At 39.6% G+C, this 15,186-nt stretch overlaps 1 protein-coding gene across 1 annotated transcript; it reads right to left on the reverse strand.

The window, feature by feature from the left end:
* Positions 1 to 1,223: 1,223 nt before the first annotated feature.
* SAR1A (secretion associated Ras related GTPase 1A) lies at positions 1,224 to 14,333 on the reverse strand. Its single transcript, XM_043927058.1, has 7 exons — positions 14,185 to 14,333; positions 10,707 to 10,780; positions 10,463 to 10,582; positions 9,952 to 10,017; positions 7,402 to 7,505; positions 4,680 to 4,811; positions 1,224 to 3,630 (listed from the first exon to the last, which is right to left on the reverse strand). The coding sequence occupies exons 2-7, from the start codon at positions 10,762 to 10,764 to the stop codon at positions 3,514 to 3,516; spliced, it is 597 nt and encodes a 198-aa protein (XP_043782993.1). The 5' UTR covers positions 10,765 to 10,780; positions 14,185 to 14,333; the 3' UTR covers positions 1,224 to 3,513.
* Positions 14,334 to 15,186: the final 853 nt, after the last annotated feature.

Genomic DNA, 15,186 nt, shown 5'->3' on the forward strand with positions numbered 1-15,186 from the left:
TACAACAGGCAGCACGCCAGATCAAGACCACAAGCCATCCCAATGAAGTCACCCTGAGGGCAGAGGAATATGAACAAGTGTGCTTTGGATATCCCTGAAGCAGACACCACAAGCTAGACATTTTGTGAAGGTCTGTTTATCACACTATCAACTAAAGTACACATTAATTTTAATGAATTATTTTAGTATATATTTATGCAGCATTAATGAAAAACATTCAATTACTACATTACATAACCTTTCTAATCAATTTTTTAGTAAATTAATGCTGCTTGGTTTTATCTGCAACACAATACAGGGTAATGTTCAGTATTTCCAGTCACACAAACCTGTTTGAGAAAGGGAAATGACCCATTATAGTATGAGGCAGGACTGAAATCAGTTTTCCCATAGCAGGTACTGTCTTCTTTTAGTTCTGTGACACAGAAGATGGCTTGATCACAGTAAAATCTGACTATCCAACTTCCCAGCAATTAAGTGTTTCTTTCTAAAGTCCAGTGATTCTCCCTTAATGACCCTCAAGCCTCCAGCATGAACTGTTTGTATCAGGTTTTTCCCTATTTACGACACATCACAGTAGAGTCCTGACCCTCCGACTGCTGGGTTCATTGACTCAGCCTTTAATTTTCATGCTCTGACTCAAGTAGCACAAATAAATTCATATATATGTAAAACCCATGCCATCATTTCACAGTATGTTTCAAGCTCAAGATGTCTCCAGTAATTTAATAACTCAGTCAAAAACAACCTGCTGCATTTTGCTTCCCACTCTAATTTTATTCCAGTATTTAAATTTTAGCACCTTATTTGGGTTTTTTAAAAGCAAAGCTTCCTACAAGCCTAGTAAATGCTCAAGCATAGGTTTCATTACTTTTCCTATTTTGCAAAATGTAGCATTTAACTGAATCTCTCCAATTTTATATCAAATGATGAAACCAGCTAAACTGAACCCAGCCCCTACTAGCATGTTAATATATGAGATTTTGTACAAAAAGTCTGCCATGTCCATCCTGTTGCAGAAATAACCACCAATCCTGGGACCACCATTTGTTGCAAGACTCTCAAACAGTACCTAATTTATTACTTGTAGTGGATGTGTAAACTACCCTGGTCTTTCTACACACCCACACCCTGCATCCCCTAATAGCAAAATTTGTCTCTCTTATCTGTTGTATGTTCACATTCAGAACAAGCCAATGCCAAAAAGGAGCGAGATAGCAAACTTGTTTTAACTTTTTATTAAAACGCTTAAGATACAGATTGACTCTCTTTTGTAAATGACTATTTTACTTTTCCTGAAATAGGACATATACGCACTCTGATAAAACAGAATGAAAAGTCTCAATTCACGGGAGTTCCTGTACAAAGCTCTGATCCTAACTGTTAGGAGACAAGCTCCTCACAGCAGCTTCTTTCCTCTATTTTATTATAGGAACTGTGTTTTCTGTGGGGGAAGAAACAGACAGGTGCCACTTGATTTTTCAATCCCAACTCTTTCTCCGGTGGCCAAAATAAACCACTTTCACAAAGAGCTGCCCTGTGTAGAATCCATAGTTTTCTAGCTTGCTAAAAATTGACTAGGGACAAAAAGAAAAAAAACGATAATAATAAGAAAACTAACACTGAAGCAATCACACCTCTCTTATCTCTGGATAGAGAAGTATGGGTTACCTTTAGCCAAAGGAAATCAAAAGTATGCAATTTTACTACCTAGTTCATTCACCATTAGCTAGATTTGTTCACTTAAGGCTTTAACCCCTTTCCAAACCAGCTATGCTTGCTAATAAATGAAAGACTTGTTCTTCCCAGCTTTATGCTTCATTGAGCCTCTGCATTTGGTACCAAGCTGTGAAAAAGTATGCTTTCCCAACAGGTCAGTACTAAAGACTAACGATGCGACATCCAACTAAAGAAATATATTCTCACCCCAGGAATGTGTTATCCACACTTTCCATGCTCTCACATTAAAAGCAAGAATCCACTGAATTTAGTTCAGTCCTCTGCAAATAAGCCTCAACATCACAATTTTCAGTTCTGAGAAAAATACCTCTAATTTTTCATTAAAGAAGATATATTTCCATATGAAGACCATCTCTTATCCCTTCATCCTTTACTACAAGGGTAAAACATTGGTTAAGATCATGAAAATCCAATTTCACATGTGGCATTAGGAAAATGGAATGCCATAAAAATAACCCTCATCACACCACTGGGGACGCTGAGACTTTTATACCAGGTGCTAACTGACAAGTGATGCTGGCTCAAAAGGAACAGCTCAACACACAGTTCTTGGATTAGAATTTCCCCAGGTTATTTCTGGCCTGGAGAAAGACAATTTCATAACAATTCCCACCCCCCCACCCCCAAAATCTGGAAAAGTTACAGATGATAACCTTTAACACCAAAAAAAACCTGATAACCAATACAAAAAAACAGAGTTCATGAAGAGTCCAATAAAGAAACCAAACTCTGCAAGTGGAGTAAATCTTTCCTAGATTCAAACAAATGCTACAATATCAGATGTCGAAGTTCTCAACTCACAGAATTAAGAGTCCTTAAGCTGTTATCTGCATCCTGTGTGACTCTCCTATTGAGAAAAAAAATGTCCTCTAGAATTTGCAAAAATGACTGAGATACACCTGCAGTGTCTGACAACATGGGAGATGTTCTCAAATTTTTCATGAGGTGAAAGTCACTTTTTACAACTGAAAAAGGTGCTACAGAAAGAAATGAAATTTTAAAACTGCATAAAAGCAAAGACTGGCTGAAACTGGTAACTTATTGAGTAAAGACAGTAACAATAACCCACACTAGAACTAACTCCTCCGCAGTGACCCATCTACTACCCATGCCGGGATGAGACATGACCGGAGCCAACCACAGTGGAAACCAGCCTCAGCTGAGAGGCTGGGGTTCTGCTCTTTCCGAGTGCTCTGTGCACAGGGGGGTGCCACCTACCAAAGGCAGCCAGGGAGACGGGGAGCCCCTCTCACCAGCCTGCTGCTCACTTAACTGAGCTCTGGACTCCAACGTGTATCTGTGCATTAATTTTATGAAATGTCTAAATGCCATTCACTAGATTAAAAAAAAAAAAAGAAAACTCTGGACCAAGTATATTGTGAACTTAAAAAAGTTATGAGGAGGGTCACCAATTACATTAACAACACTTTCTTTAAAAAATAGAATCACTTTCTTTTGAAATCAACCACAGTGGTGAGACGTGTTTTTCTTTCCAGGTGGCCCGTGATGGCACACAGCTCTACTCGACAAATCCTGCCACCTCCAAGTCCCGGGGTGCTGAGCTGCACCAGCACGTGGGGCAGCAGAACCTCCCAACAGTGTGGAGAAGAGCACATGTCACCACTGGGCGATGAGAGAGCAGACAGACTCTTGGCTTCTCAACGCCAGACACGGTCGGAGAGCTTTCCTTGTTCTATTAGAAAAGTTCATGAGGAAGCTGTGAATAGGATCAGTCCAGAGAAGTAAAACTCTTTTATTTTCACTGTCCAAACATCAGTCAATATACTGGGAGAGCCAGCGGAAGCCCTCGCCGTATCCTTGCCTCTTGAGCACACTGCACATGAACACTTCCATGGGGCGGGCATTCAGCTCCTTCAGGGTCACATTCCCCTAGGGGAGGCAAAACCAAGATGTTAGCATTCCATGTGGAAAAGCTTGCAAGGGTGATGACAAAAATCACTTTCTCCATCCGTCAGAAGCAAATCTGAGCCAGAACTAATTACAGAAGTGTGGTCAAGGCCACTGGGGTTCGTGCTTTCAGTAGAGTCCTACTCCCAGATTCTCTCACTGTGAAGCACCTTTGCTTTGAACACACCAACCGGTTCGTCTGGAAAACTATGGCAGCAAACCAAGAAAAGCATGTTCTCTTATGGACAAAAAAAGTCCAGGATTTCTTAGAAATAAGCACATTCTTATTTATACAAGCATTCAGAAATATATATGAATGACAGTTTATGTCAAGAAAATTAAAAATTCATGTGTGTGTAAAATGGAAAACTAAGTTAATGAAAAGAAGTATTTCTAGAAAGAACTATATAACCAAAAAGAGGCAAGACTAAGGAACCATGCAAGAAAGTCAGGAATTTATAGATTCCAGAAAAGGAAATTTTTAAAAATTAAATATACCAAACCTTATGCTGCAAAGACCAGGATTCCTATAAACTAGAGCTTATCTGGACTTTTCTCTCACAAGCATACTTTCCTGCAACAGGATTCTACTGATGTGGAAGATGTGGGTTCTATTCCTGGTTTTATCACTGACTTGCTGTGTAGACCAGAACCAATCACTCTTAGCTTCCTCATCTCCAAATAGGGTAACAGTCCTACCTCTCTCAGCAGGGAGCACAGCGAATAACCCAGTACTCTGATTTCAATGCTTAGAAAATGATATAAACGAGCACTTTTCATAACCTAAAATTTCCAGTCCAAAAAAATTTCTAGCTAAAGACTCTTTCAAATACCTGAGGAAAACTCTCATTAGAGAACAGTGGAAGAAAGAACATGCTCCAGTCTTCACAGTCTACAAATCACCTCTACTAAAACAAATGTTAAGCCCAGTTACTTTTAAAAGACAAGTAAAATCTAGATTGTAAAACATGAATGTTTCAAAAGCTGTGAGTTGCCTTTATAATGTATCTGCTGAAGATTTTTTCTCTTACCTTTCCTGTGGTCTGTCCATAAAGCCCAAATATCTCACGGAGTTTTTCTTCACTGATTGCATCTGTTCTGTCAATTTTGTTACCCAAGATAAGGATTGGCACATTGGATATTGTCTCATCTGTCATTAAAGCCTAAAGCCAAGATTTAAAAAAAGAGCTGGGTGAGGAATCTATAAAAATTTACCCAAAGCGTCAAAACAATTATAATGTAAAGTTGTGTCTATTTGTAAAGCAGCAGAACCTTAACTCTGAGCTAAATCACTCAACCACAGACCATCCGCAGCTCTCCACTGAGCATTGTCCAGAAAGAACAAAGCTCTGGCTACAGAGCCTCAAAGATGAGTAAAGGAATCCCCAAGTATTCACTAGATGCCCCCATGTGCTATCCCCAACAATGACAGGAAGACAAAAGAAAGGTAAGACACATCCCTGGCTCGAGAAATCCTCACTCTATGCTCTCATCTCTCAATAAAGCAAGGCAAGTGGATGATTAACTGTCACAATGAATAGGAAGAGAATACAAATACTAAAAGACATTCAGGAAAATAAAACAGTGATGTGGACTTAAGCAAAGTCTTAACAAAGATGTGGAAACTAAACTGGACTCTGAAGGATGGGCAGGGTTTGGATAAGTACAACCCAAAGAATGAAGAAGATAAGCAATGGCTTTACAGTAGGAAGAGTTCATAAAGCCATATGGACTATCACTTGGCTGGATTAAAGCATGTATGATGACGTGTCTTGACAGAGTAAATGAGTTGGGATGGTATGACAAATATTATGGTACCAGTCTGAGAAGTTAGCTGCAATAGACCCTAAATCCAGGAATTATTAGATAGAATCTACACTTCCAGTACAATGAATTCTCAAATAGTATCTATCTGTGGTGCTCAGGTAAGGGATGATGATCTAGCCTAAGATAGCAACACATACTGAATGTGCAGCAAGCATTCCAGAGAAAGTGAAGAGACTGATGTCTAAATGATAAGACAGACAACACAGGAGTCAAAGTTGGCAAAGATTTCAAGCCTGGGAATCTATTTCACTGACAGGAAGAGCTAGGAAAGGAGGGAAGAATTAAAAGGATAAAGGGAAACCCACTGTGAACATCTCAAGTACCAAGAAATGTTAGACAAAATCAGAGTAAGGATGTCATTCATTCATTAAATAGTAACAAAGTGCATATTATATGCCCAAGGCTTTACTAGATATGGGGGTTTCACAAAGAAATAAGACAAGATCCCTACATCTAAGTTCCAGTGGGAGAGACCTAAGAAAATCAGTAAAAAACAACAGATGCTGGTAAGATGGAGAGTCTAACAGTCTGAGAGGTCAGAGAAGGCTTCTCAGAAACAGTCATACCTGAATTCTGGGATCTCTTAAAGGACATTTAGAAATTTACGAGCAAAAGGGGGTAAGGGTCAGATGAGAAAACCAGGCAGAGACAGTTACTTCTGAATATTCAAGGGAGGGCAAGTTGTTATCTATGTTTGGAATGTAGTTCAAGGTAGGCAATAGAAAAGCTGGAGAAACAAACAGAAGAAAGATTATGAAAGAACTTATGTGCTATGCAAAAGAGCTGTAGATTTTATCCCCAGAATATTAAGGAGGACAAAGACAAGTAGTATGTGGCAGGGTGTTGTTGAAATCTATAGTAATTCACTGCATGTCCAGGAACAGGATGTGGAAGACGAATCGTTCCATTCTGGGAGTACAGAATTGGTAGGCAGAGTTTCTAATAAGTAGCACTATGTATGAGGTTGGAGCTCAAGAAAGATTTAAATAACAGAAACCCATTTGGGGGTCACTGGCATGATGGGTTGCAGATGAAACAATGGGAGAAGCCTGGACCAGCCTGGGAAAAAGTACAGACCCTGGGGAGCACCAAGATTTAAGGGCTAAGCAGGGGAACAAGTGCTTGTGCCAAGAGTCAGAGAAGTATCAGCCAGAGAGAACACCAAAACCAAGAATGTACAGGGGCGTTTACACAGAGAGAGAATGACAAGTGCCAAGGGGTCAAGTAAGGGAAGGATTGTAAGACTACAGCTTCAGATTCAACAAACATACTTATACCAGAAAGAGGTTCAAATTGCCAGGAACAAGAATGCAGAGAGTTATAAATCAAAGAGAAAGAAGAGGCACAGAGTGACACAGTATGGATTACAAAGGCAACGCTACAGAAATTATCAAGACAAGAAAAATGCAATGTTGAAAAAGGAAAAAAATCTGACATGAATCCTAGTTAGTATCAAACAATGCATGTGATCAAAACTAAAGACAGAACAGCCTGTTAAGGTCTGGGAAGTCACTCAGTGACAAACGTTGGGCAGGTACAACCTGAGAACACAGATTCAAAAACACAAAGAACTCTAATATCTCCTTTAAGGTTTCACTATGCCAACACATCATAAAGAGTGAACATACGTGATGCATGAAAGGGAAAGACATTAATTATGCTGGGAAAATGGCATTAACTGAGGAAATGTCCTGAGCAAACCGCACATAGAATCAACCTATGATAAATTTAAGCAAAGTTTATTTACTTGTGTTCAAGCCAAGTTTCCTCAGAACATTGAAAAATGTTTTTGATTTTAAAACACTTTCTTCCTGTAGCTACGACTTTTACCAAATGTTAACTGGAATGATTAAGTATTGGCAGTACTAAGTTGCATTTCTTAAAAGAAACAGAGGCCAAGAAAAGAAAAAGAAAATATAAACATACATTAAGCTCAACTTTGGATTCCATAAGTCGGGGATGATCTGCACAGTCCACCAGAAAGACAATCCCATTAATTGCTGGGAGGTAATTTTTCCAAACCCGACGTGCTAAAAGACAAAGTTTGCAGTTGCATCAATTTAAAAACATATATGCTGAATATGAATAACCTAATGGTCTATGAAGTAAGCAAATTCTGGCCAGGTTTCAATAGCATTAAACTCTGTACAGATTCTCCAAGTCCTAGCCAGTATTAAATCAGAACAGAGGACAAATAAACTGATGGTCCGTGAACTGAATCTGATTTATTCAAATACTAAAATCAGGGTTTTCTGCCTGATTTTCTGAAAAAGTACAACATCTGGCAATCCCATGCCTATCAGTCCACATATACTGGGTGGGTAATAATCAGTTGGAACTGAGTGGTGGCTGCCCCTTTACATGCGGCCTCAGTTCTTCAGTCTGTCAAAGTTTCCACTGCCTCCTACTGTCTCACTCCCAATTTCACTCACTTAAATGACCTACCTCACCCCAGAGCCATTTTAGTTTGCAACTTCTGAGTTAGAGTATCAGGATGCAAATTATTTACCCATATAACTCTAGTCCCAAGTTAGTTCCTAACTAACCAATTTGTAAGTGTACTGACACTTTCATCCACTCAGCCCACAGGGAGACTGGGCTTGCCAGGTGGTTGACGTTTCCAGGCCGGTTACCTCAGTCTCCTCATTTAACCCAGTGTGCCTTATAAATTTCAATTTTTGGTTTATAACATGATGTGACAATGATCTGGGAAGCAATGCTTTAACTGTATTATAATTTCTAAGCCATTCATTTCTATGGGATGATTAAGGAAGCATTTCTACATCAAACACTTAAGCGGTTACCTCTGAAGAGTGGGACTGGGAAGGAGAAGTTGGGGGAATTTCACTTTTACCTTTCAGATTTGTAAATTCACTGTATACTGAATTTGCTACATTAAGCCTGGACTACTTTTATAAGTTAAATTTTTAAGTTATACCAAAAAAAAAAAAAAACCTCCGTATATAGAGCATCTCAGTAATGTGTGTAAAATGTAGCAAGGTTATTATGGAAAAAATGTTTCTGTTAAGTAAATTTTCCTCAAACAAAACTATGAACAAATCGGGTTATATCCCAATAAATCCATTGTAAGTTGAAAATCTCCTAAGTCAAAACGTATTTGATAAACCTTCCAAATACAGCTTAATCTAGCCTACCTTAAAAGTGCTCAGAACACTTATATCAGCCTATAGTTGGGCAAAATCATCTAACACAAAGCCTATTTTATCATGTGTTGACTCTCTGATGTAATTCATTGAATACTCTATGTTTGTATGAAATATGTATGAAAAAAAGAATGGTGCATGGGCACAGAACGATTTTAAGTGTATCAGTTGTTTACTCTCGGGATCAGGTGGCTGACTGGGAGCTGCCCAGCATGATGAAAGGCTATTTATCATAAAGTCAAAAATCTTAAAGTTAATTCATTGTTAAGTTGGAGACCATCTGTACATAAATGCATTTCCTTTTCTACTCTATCAAAACCTGAAAGCTAAATTTATCACACCAAATAATATACAATTCCCAATTCAGGTATCTAAAAACACCTCCTCCTTCTGCATTCTCCAGATGGTCTCAGTTCAGCTTACAACTATTTTATCTCTGAATTTAAATCTGTAAGTAGTTACAGATACTTCTGAAAGAAGCAGAAAAGATACCATGCACCGTTCTCTACCCAAATGAAAATGATACAAGCTGATTACAGGAAAAAAGGAAACAAGATCACCTGTAGCCCTCCATCCATACACAGCCACTGCTGATGTTTCTGTACGTGCTCTTTCAGTCACTTCTCTGTAGAGGTATTTTATGTACTGATGATCATTTTACACATATGATTTTGTAGGATATAAATATTACATGAATAAGATAAGTGTAATGTTAATAAAATCACTGACGATAAAGTCATGCCAAATGTAAAGTGGGCATCCATCAGATAAAGATGCCCCAAATTCTGCATAAACACCAGATAGGAATCTGGGAACCAAGTGGACATAGGCTGAGTAAGGCACTGAGAACAACAAGGCAGAAGAAAATGTTCCACCAACTGCCCCAAATGGGGAGAATACACAAAGTATCAGTTCAGATCAAAGTGATCACAGATAGTCACTGTACTATTTTTGCAACTCTTGACAAATTTAAAATGACTCATAAATTACAAATAATTTCCTACATACACTCCACTGAATAAATGATAAAAAAGAGACATGATTAAATTCAACATGTGATACTGTACTGGATCTTGTTTAAGAGAGGAAAAATGTTTAAAGGAGCTTACCAGAACAAATGACAAAAAAAGGCAGTATACACTATAGAGTAGATAAATAAAATTTTCTGGGTTTGACAATTATTATGATTACGTAAGGGAATATTCATGTTATTAGAAAGCAATTTAAAAGGTATATATGAGACTCTGCTTTGACAAGGGGGAACAAAATGATCCAGAAGCCAACATCACCCTTCCAGTGAATCATCTCTTACCTTGCTCATGCCCACCAAGATCAAAAGTTGTAAAAGTCATTCCAGCAATTGTCAGCTCTTCTGATGCTGAAAAATAAAGGAAGGAAATAGACTTCTCCATCCAACAAGGCCAAGCTACCAAAATTATAATCCAATACAAACGTAGAACCTAATGAAGCTTTCACTTTGTAAAGAAAAGGATACAAGGGTGAAAATACTCTTCAATTATATATTTTTTTTTCTTCAATTATTTAAAAAAGCCAAATCTCTTTTTCTCCGAAGTGTTTGCTACTCCTTAGAAGTCGATATGGGAGATGTGTCCCATGGCAGGACTAGTGAGAACAGATAGTGACAAAGTTCCAGAGGTCTTTAGATTCATGGGTATTTGACTTGAGCATATCCTATAGATAATCTTTTGTCAAGTCTTTTGGGTATTCAGTAAATGAAAGAACTGCATCAATTGGAGATCCATCCTCCAACCCTGACACTGACCCTCAAATACCAAAAGGTCACCAGGTATTTTCAAACCTACTTGGATGTAATGTTGGAACATGCTGGCCCAGTCTGTCATCTTTGAGCATGTGTAGAAGAGTGGTTTTGCCTGCATTGTCCAAACCCAAGAATACAAGTTTTCCAGATTTCTTGTAGAGTCCTAAAAAAGAAAATAATAATAATAATAGCATAATTAGCTCCTATACAACAAAATCTACCTATATTTAAATTGTTTCAGGAAATGCACAGCATTTGAAATGTGTATTTCAAGGAAATGGCTTTACCTAGGAACTGGAGCACACTGCTGAAGCCATTGTAGATCCACTCAAAGATGAAAGACATTATTAATGCTTACTCCCTGTATAAAATAGGAAAGCAGCAAATATTAGCCTTCTGAATGCTGCTACATTTCTGGAGACGTTAACTCTCATTTGCTGGCCCTCATGCATGGTTATAGCTCCATGTTTTGGAGCCTAAAAAAAAACAAAGGATTTTGCACCCTGGAGGGAAGTCTCTGGGGTACTCAGATCTGCATAAACTCCTAATTTTCTATCAGTTTCCAATCTATGATACTCAGAGGACTAGGCGTTAAAGATATACTTTCCTCTTTCACTGTATGACTCACTTCTCCAGGCAGCTGCTCATTCACGTTCCCTAGATACACCACAGCTGTCTACCAGTTAACAAAACTTCTAGGAAATCAGCCTCATCAATAATCTGGATCAAAATGTCACACTGATGTGCTAACTAGAAAACAACAATAAAAGGCATATTAACCTGAATGAAAAGCATATTAACCCATTCTTGTAAACAACTCTAAAAAACAAGGTCACTAAAATCCTACTAGCTGGCACAATTTGCACTGCTCCATTTACCAATTCTATCTCTTCTTAAACAGTATTGTTTAACCTCTTTTATAGATGTGTCTCAAGTTAGAAAAAGATGACAGCACTATGTTGGAGAGCCATGAAGAGATAAGAGAGTCCAATCATAATGTGAATAATTAAGACCCATATTTTACAAATATGGACTTTCTTAAAATAAGAAAATTCATTCAGGACATAGAGGTAGGTTCCTACCCAAGTACATACCTCAATACTGATATTAACATCACTTTTTCTACTGTTTCCCATAAGCCTAGACAAAACAAAGATGACCCAAAGCTACTAAAAGGTGTACATATACTGGGAATAAGCAAGAGGACCTCTAAATGTAACAGAATAGAATCTAGAGCCAATGGTGAGTGTTTAGTTTTCTCAGAGTCAGCATTTCCTGATCACACTGAATTTTTGCTGCAGCACCTCAGATTTGGTGCAGAAAAACGAATGATCCCCCACTTTCACTCCTCTCCAACAGCAAGAACACCTGAACGCAAGGCTTTATACTAGACGTGGCCAACTGCTATCAAATTTCCCGAAGTTTTATTTTTCTTAAAAAAGTAAAGGTTTACTGTAAAAGGGTTAGCTACAAAAACCTACCTATATTCATTTAAAGAATGAGACAGTATATGTTAATTTTCTTTTTCATCCAATTACTGTTTTTGTTTTGGTTTGGTTTCTTTATCAGGCCTGTGGCCTGACCTGTAAACTTTCAGGACTGCTTAGTGCTTATCTTCTATGGCTTACTATACACAGGTGGGTCAAAAGAAGCTTGGGAGTTTGGGTAGGGGTGGAGACTGACAGAAAGGCTTTTATACAAAGATACTAAATAAGGATTTTTTTTTTGCCTTCTTCAGCAACATCAAAATATATTTTGGTAGAAAAACCAAATTTAGTATGTTAAATAATAGTTTTGTCTGGAAATTTAGTCTCTAAGAAGTCCAATGACTTAAATACACTTACAAAGTTCCTGTGCTTAAGTTTCCACTGTTGGTAAGCAAAAGAACAATGTGCCTCTCCTCAGCAATCCTACCAAACCAGTCATCCTTCCTTATTTTCTTTCTCTACCACTTGAAGAAGCACATCTCACTTTAGAAAGCATGTCTCACTAAGGTCACTCCCACTGATTTCAACTTTAAAACCCAACACATATATCCATTTGTACTACACTGGTTTGCAGTCAGTACTTTATAGACATTTTGTAAAGTATTTACCACATCATTATAGAAGTGTTCCCAACTAGATAAATTCTCTGGAGGTGACAGAATGGCAGAAAATTCCATTTTAAGGAATATTTCATAATTAACTGAACTACTTTAACTTTCCAGTTTATTTTCACTTGATATCCCTGTTTGAAAAATCCTATAATTCTTCCCTCCAAAATGAAAGGTGATGTTAAAAAATAATAAAACCCCTTATTTGACCCAAAGAACCTCACAGTAGTGCTACCCAAAGAGGAAACGGCTCTGATGGTGGCTCCATCCTTGAGATCTTAGGCTTTGCACCCTCGAGTGAGTAGTTTTTCAGTTTATAAGGTGCCTGTACATGCATCTCATTTCAGCCTCACACTAACCCTAGGAGGTAGGGATCCCTGGCTTTATTTAACAAGATTAGGGCGCTGATGGTCCCAGATTAGTTAGCTTAACCAAGGGAGCTCAGCTGAAAAGGTAACAATGCCAAGACTCAAACCCTCCTCTTTTAATGCCAAAGTCAAAGCCCTTCCTTTTAATATCACATAAAATTCCAATGCAAATCACAAAACTGCTTTAAAAGAAAATAAAACTTTCTTAAACCACCAATTACACCTATGATAATCCAATGTTTTCATCCTTACAACTCATCACAACTTTTAAACCATAAGTTAAGTAACTAGCACTTTATTTCTTTTCTAGCCTTGATCCACTTTACCACCTTATGGCATCTTATGGCAAATTAGTTTAAGGGCTCTAACTACCAACAAAAGCATTACCAACGTACCTAAAATTTGCAAATTTAAGGACGGATGATTCAAATAAATAAAGAGCACCAGACTGACGATCAGTCAATAAAAAACCTATCCATCACTTATATTGCACATACTCGTTACTCATATATGCTCCGAGCAACTTTAAGACACTATTTCAGACAGATTTGGGATAGCAAGCAGCTGGCTTTTGGCTAGGAAACTCTGCTTAGCTGCAGGGTAAATGTCAAAGGTCAGCCCCACTGCAAAACTCTGTAAAGCCCCGTCACAACTTAAATAGATGTACCGAAATAAAAGAGAAAAGACAAGAACAAGGGAGAATACTAACCGAGATTTTTTTCCCAAGCACTTAAGAGAGGGAAAAAGAGGGAGGCGGAAGAAGAAAACACGGGGTTCAACCCAGGACAGCAGATGATAATACACGGCTGAAGTGGGGGTGGGGAGAGCCCTGGACTAGGAGCCAGGATATCTAGTTCGAACGGTCACACTTGCTATCTATGGGGTCTTGAGCAATTCACTATGCCTCTACAGCCCTTAATCTCTGTATAAAAAGGATAATTATCAAGGACTTCAATCCACCCCACCGAGGGCTGAGAATCATCCCAGACAGGGGATGTGAAGCCGATTCGTAAACCGGGACGCACAGTAAAGACAGGAAAACTGGTATCCTGCCCAACAGCTGCCAAGACCCCCGAGCGAAATGCGGATAGACCCAATACCCGTGAGGCCGGCAGGGAACCGAGCAGACCCGGCCAAGCCGGCCCGTCCCCGCCCAGAACAAGCCCCGCGGCCCCACAGAACCGCCTGCGTGTCACTTCCTCCCCCAATCTCGCCTGCGCCGGCCTCCACTCTAACCCCCCTGCCCGCCACCTTCGCGCCTCCGGCCCAAGCTCCCTCCTTCGCTGAGGCCCCCAGACTCACGGCCCAAGGGGTTCCTCCGGCGGCAGCAGGCGGCTTGGACCCTCCCTCAGAGCACAGAGCCCAGCAACACCCGGGACCGCCAGCTACTCGCCGGATATACGTAACACCCCCTCCCCGGAACTTCCGGGCGCGTGCTCGTCCCCACCCCTTCGTAGCGTCACGGCGCTTGGCCGTCCGGTGCCGCCCTACCAGCGACTGGGGCCGCGGAGGGGCGGGCCTCGGCGTGACGAATCGCTCGGGGGCGGGCTCTGCCTCTCGTAGGGAGCTCGGGATGCGCGAGACGTGGCAGCGCTGCAGCCCAGTGGGTGGGGTGGGGTTCTGGAGTCTCGCAGCGAAACTAGGCGCTCAATCTCGCGGCTGCAGATACGAGTGTGTGTTTTTCTAGACGCTCGGGGAAAGTCAGAAGTGGCGACCAGCGGGTAGGTAGGTTCTCGGAAGGAAGAGTTGACCTGAGAGTCCTCGACCCAAGATGGATTTCCGTAAGCTTCAGCGTTATGTTCGTTTCCTGGGAGAACCTGTTTTCTGGAAGAACAGCTAATATTCATTGAGTACTTATGTTCCAGTTCACTGAAGACTTTGCACGCCTCATCTCATTTGACCCTCGTCACAGCCCTGTGAAGCCGATACTATTGTTATCCCCAGTTTACAAATGAGAGAATCAAAGTTCATAATACTCTGGTAACCAAACCCAGGTTTATAACCTAAGAAGTGGCAAAGCACTTCCAAACCAAAACATTGGTTCCTGTTATACTGTCATTCACCTGCATTTCCCCATTTAATTATAAGGACAGCCCTATGAGATTGGTATTATTGCTCTCATCTTACAGCTAAGAAAATTGAGTCATATGGAAAGATGAGTGATGCTTTTGGATGAGAAGTCACAATATAACGATCTCAATTTTCTGTAAGTAAAATTACAAATTTAACATAATTCTTATAAAAGTGCAAATAGGATTAATTAAACTACCCTGTTTGTTCCTAAAATTCACATGGAAAAATAAA

The sequence above is a fragment of the Cervus elaphus genome, chromosome 15, assembly GCF_910594005.1.
Source record: "Cervus elaphus chromosome 15, mCerEla1.1, whole genome shotgun sequence".
NCBI classification, from domain to species: Eukaryota; Metazoa; Chordata; class Mammalia; order Artiodactyla; family Cervidae; genus Cervus; species Cervus elaphus.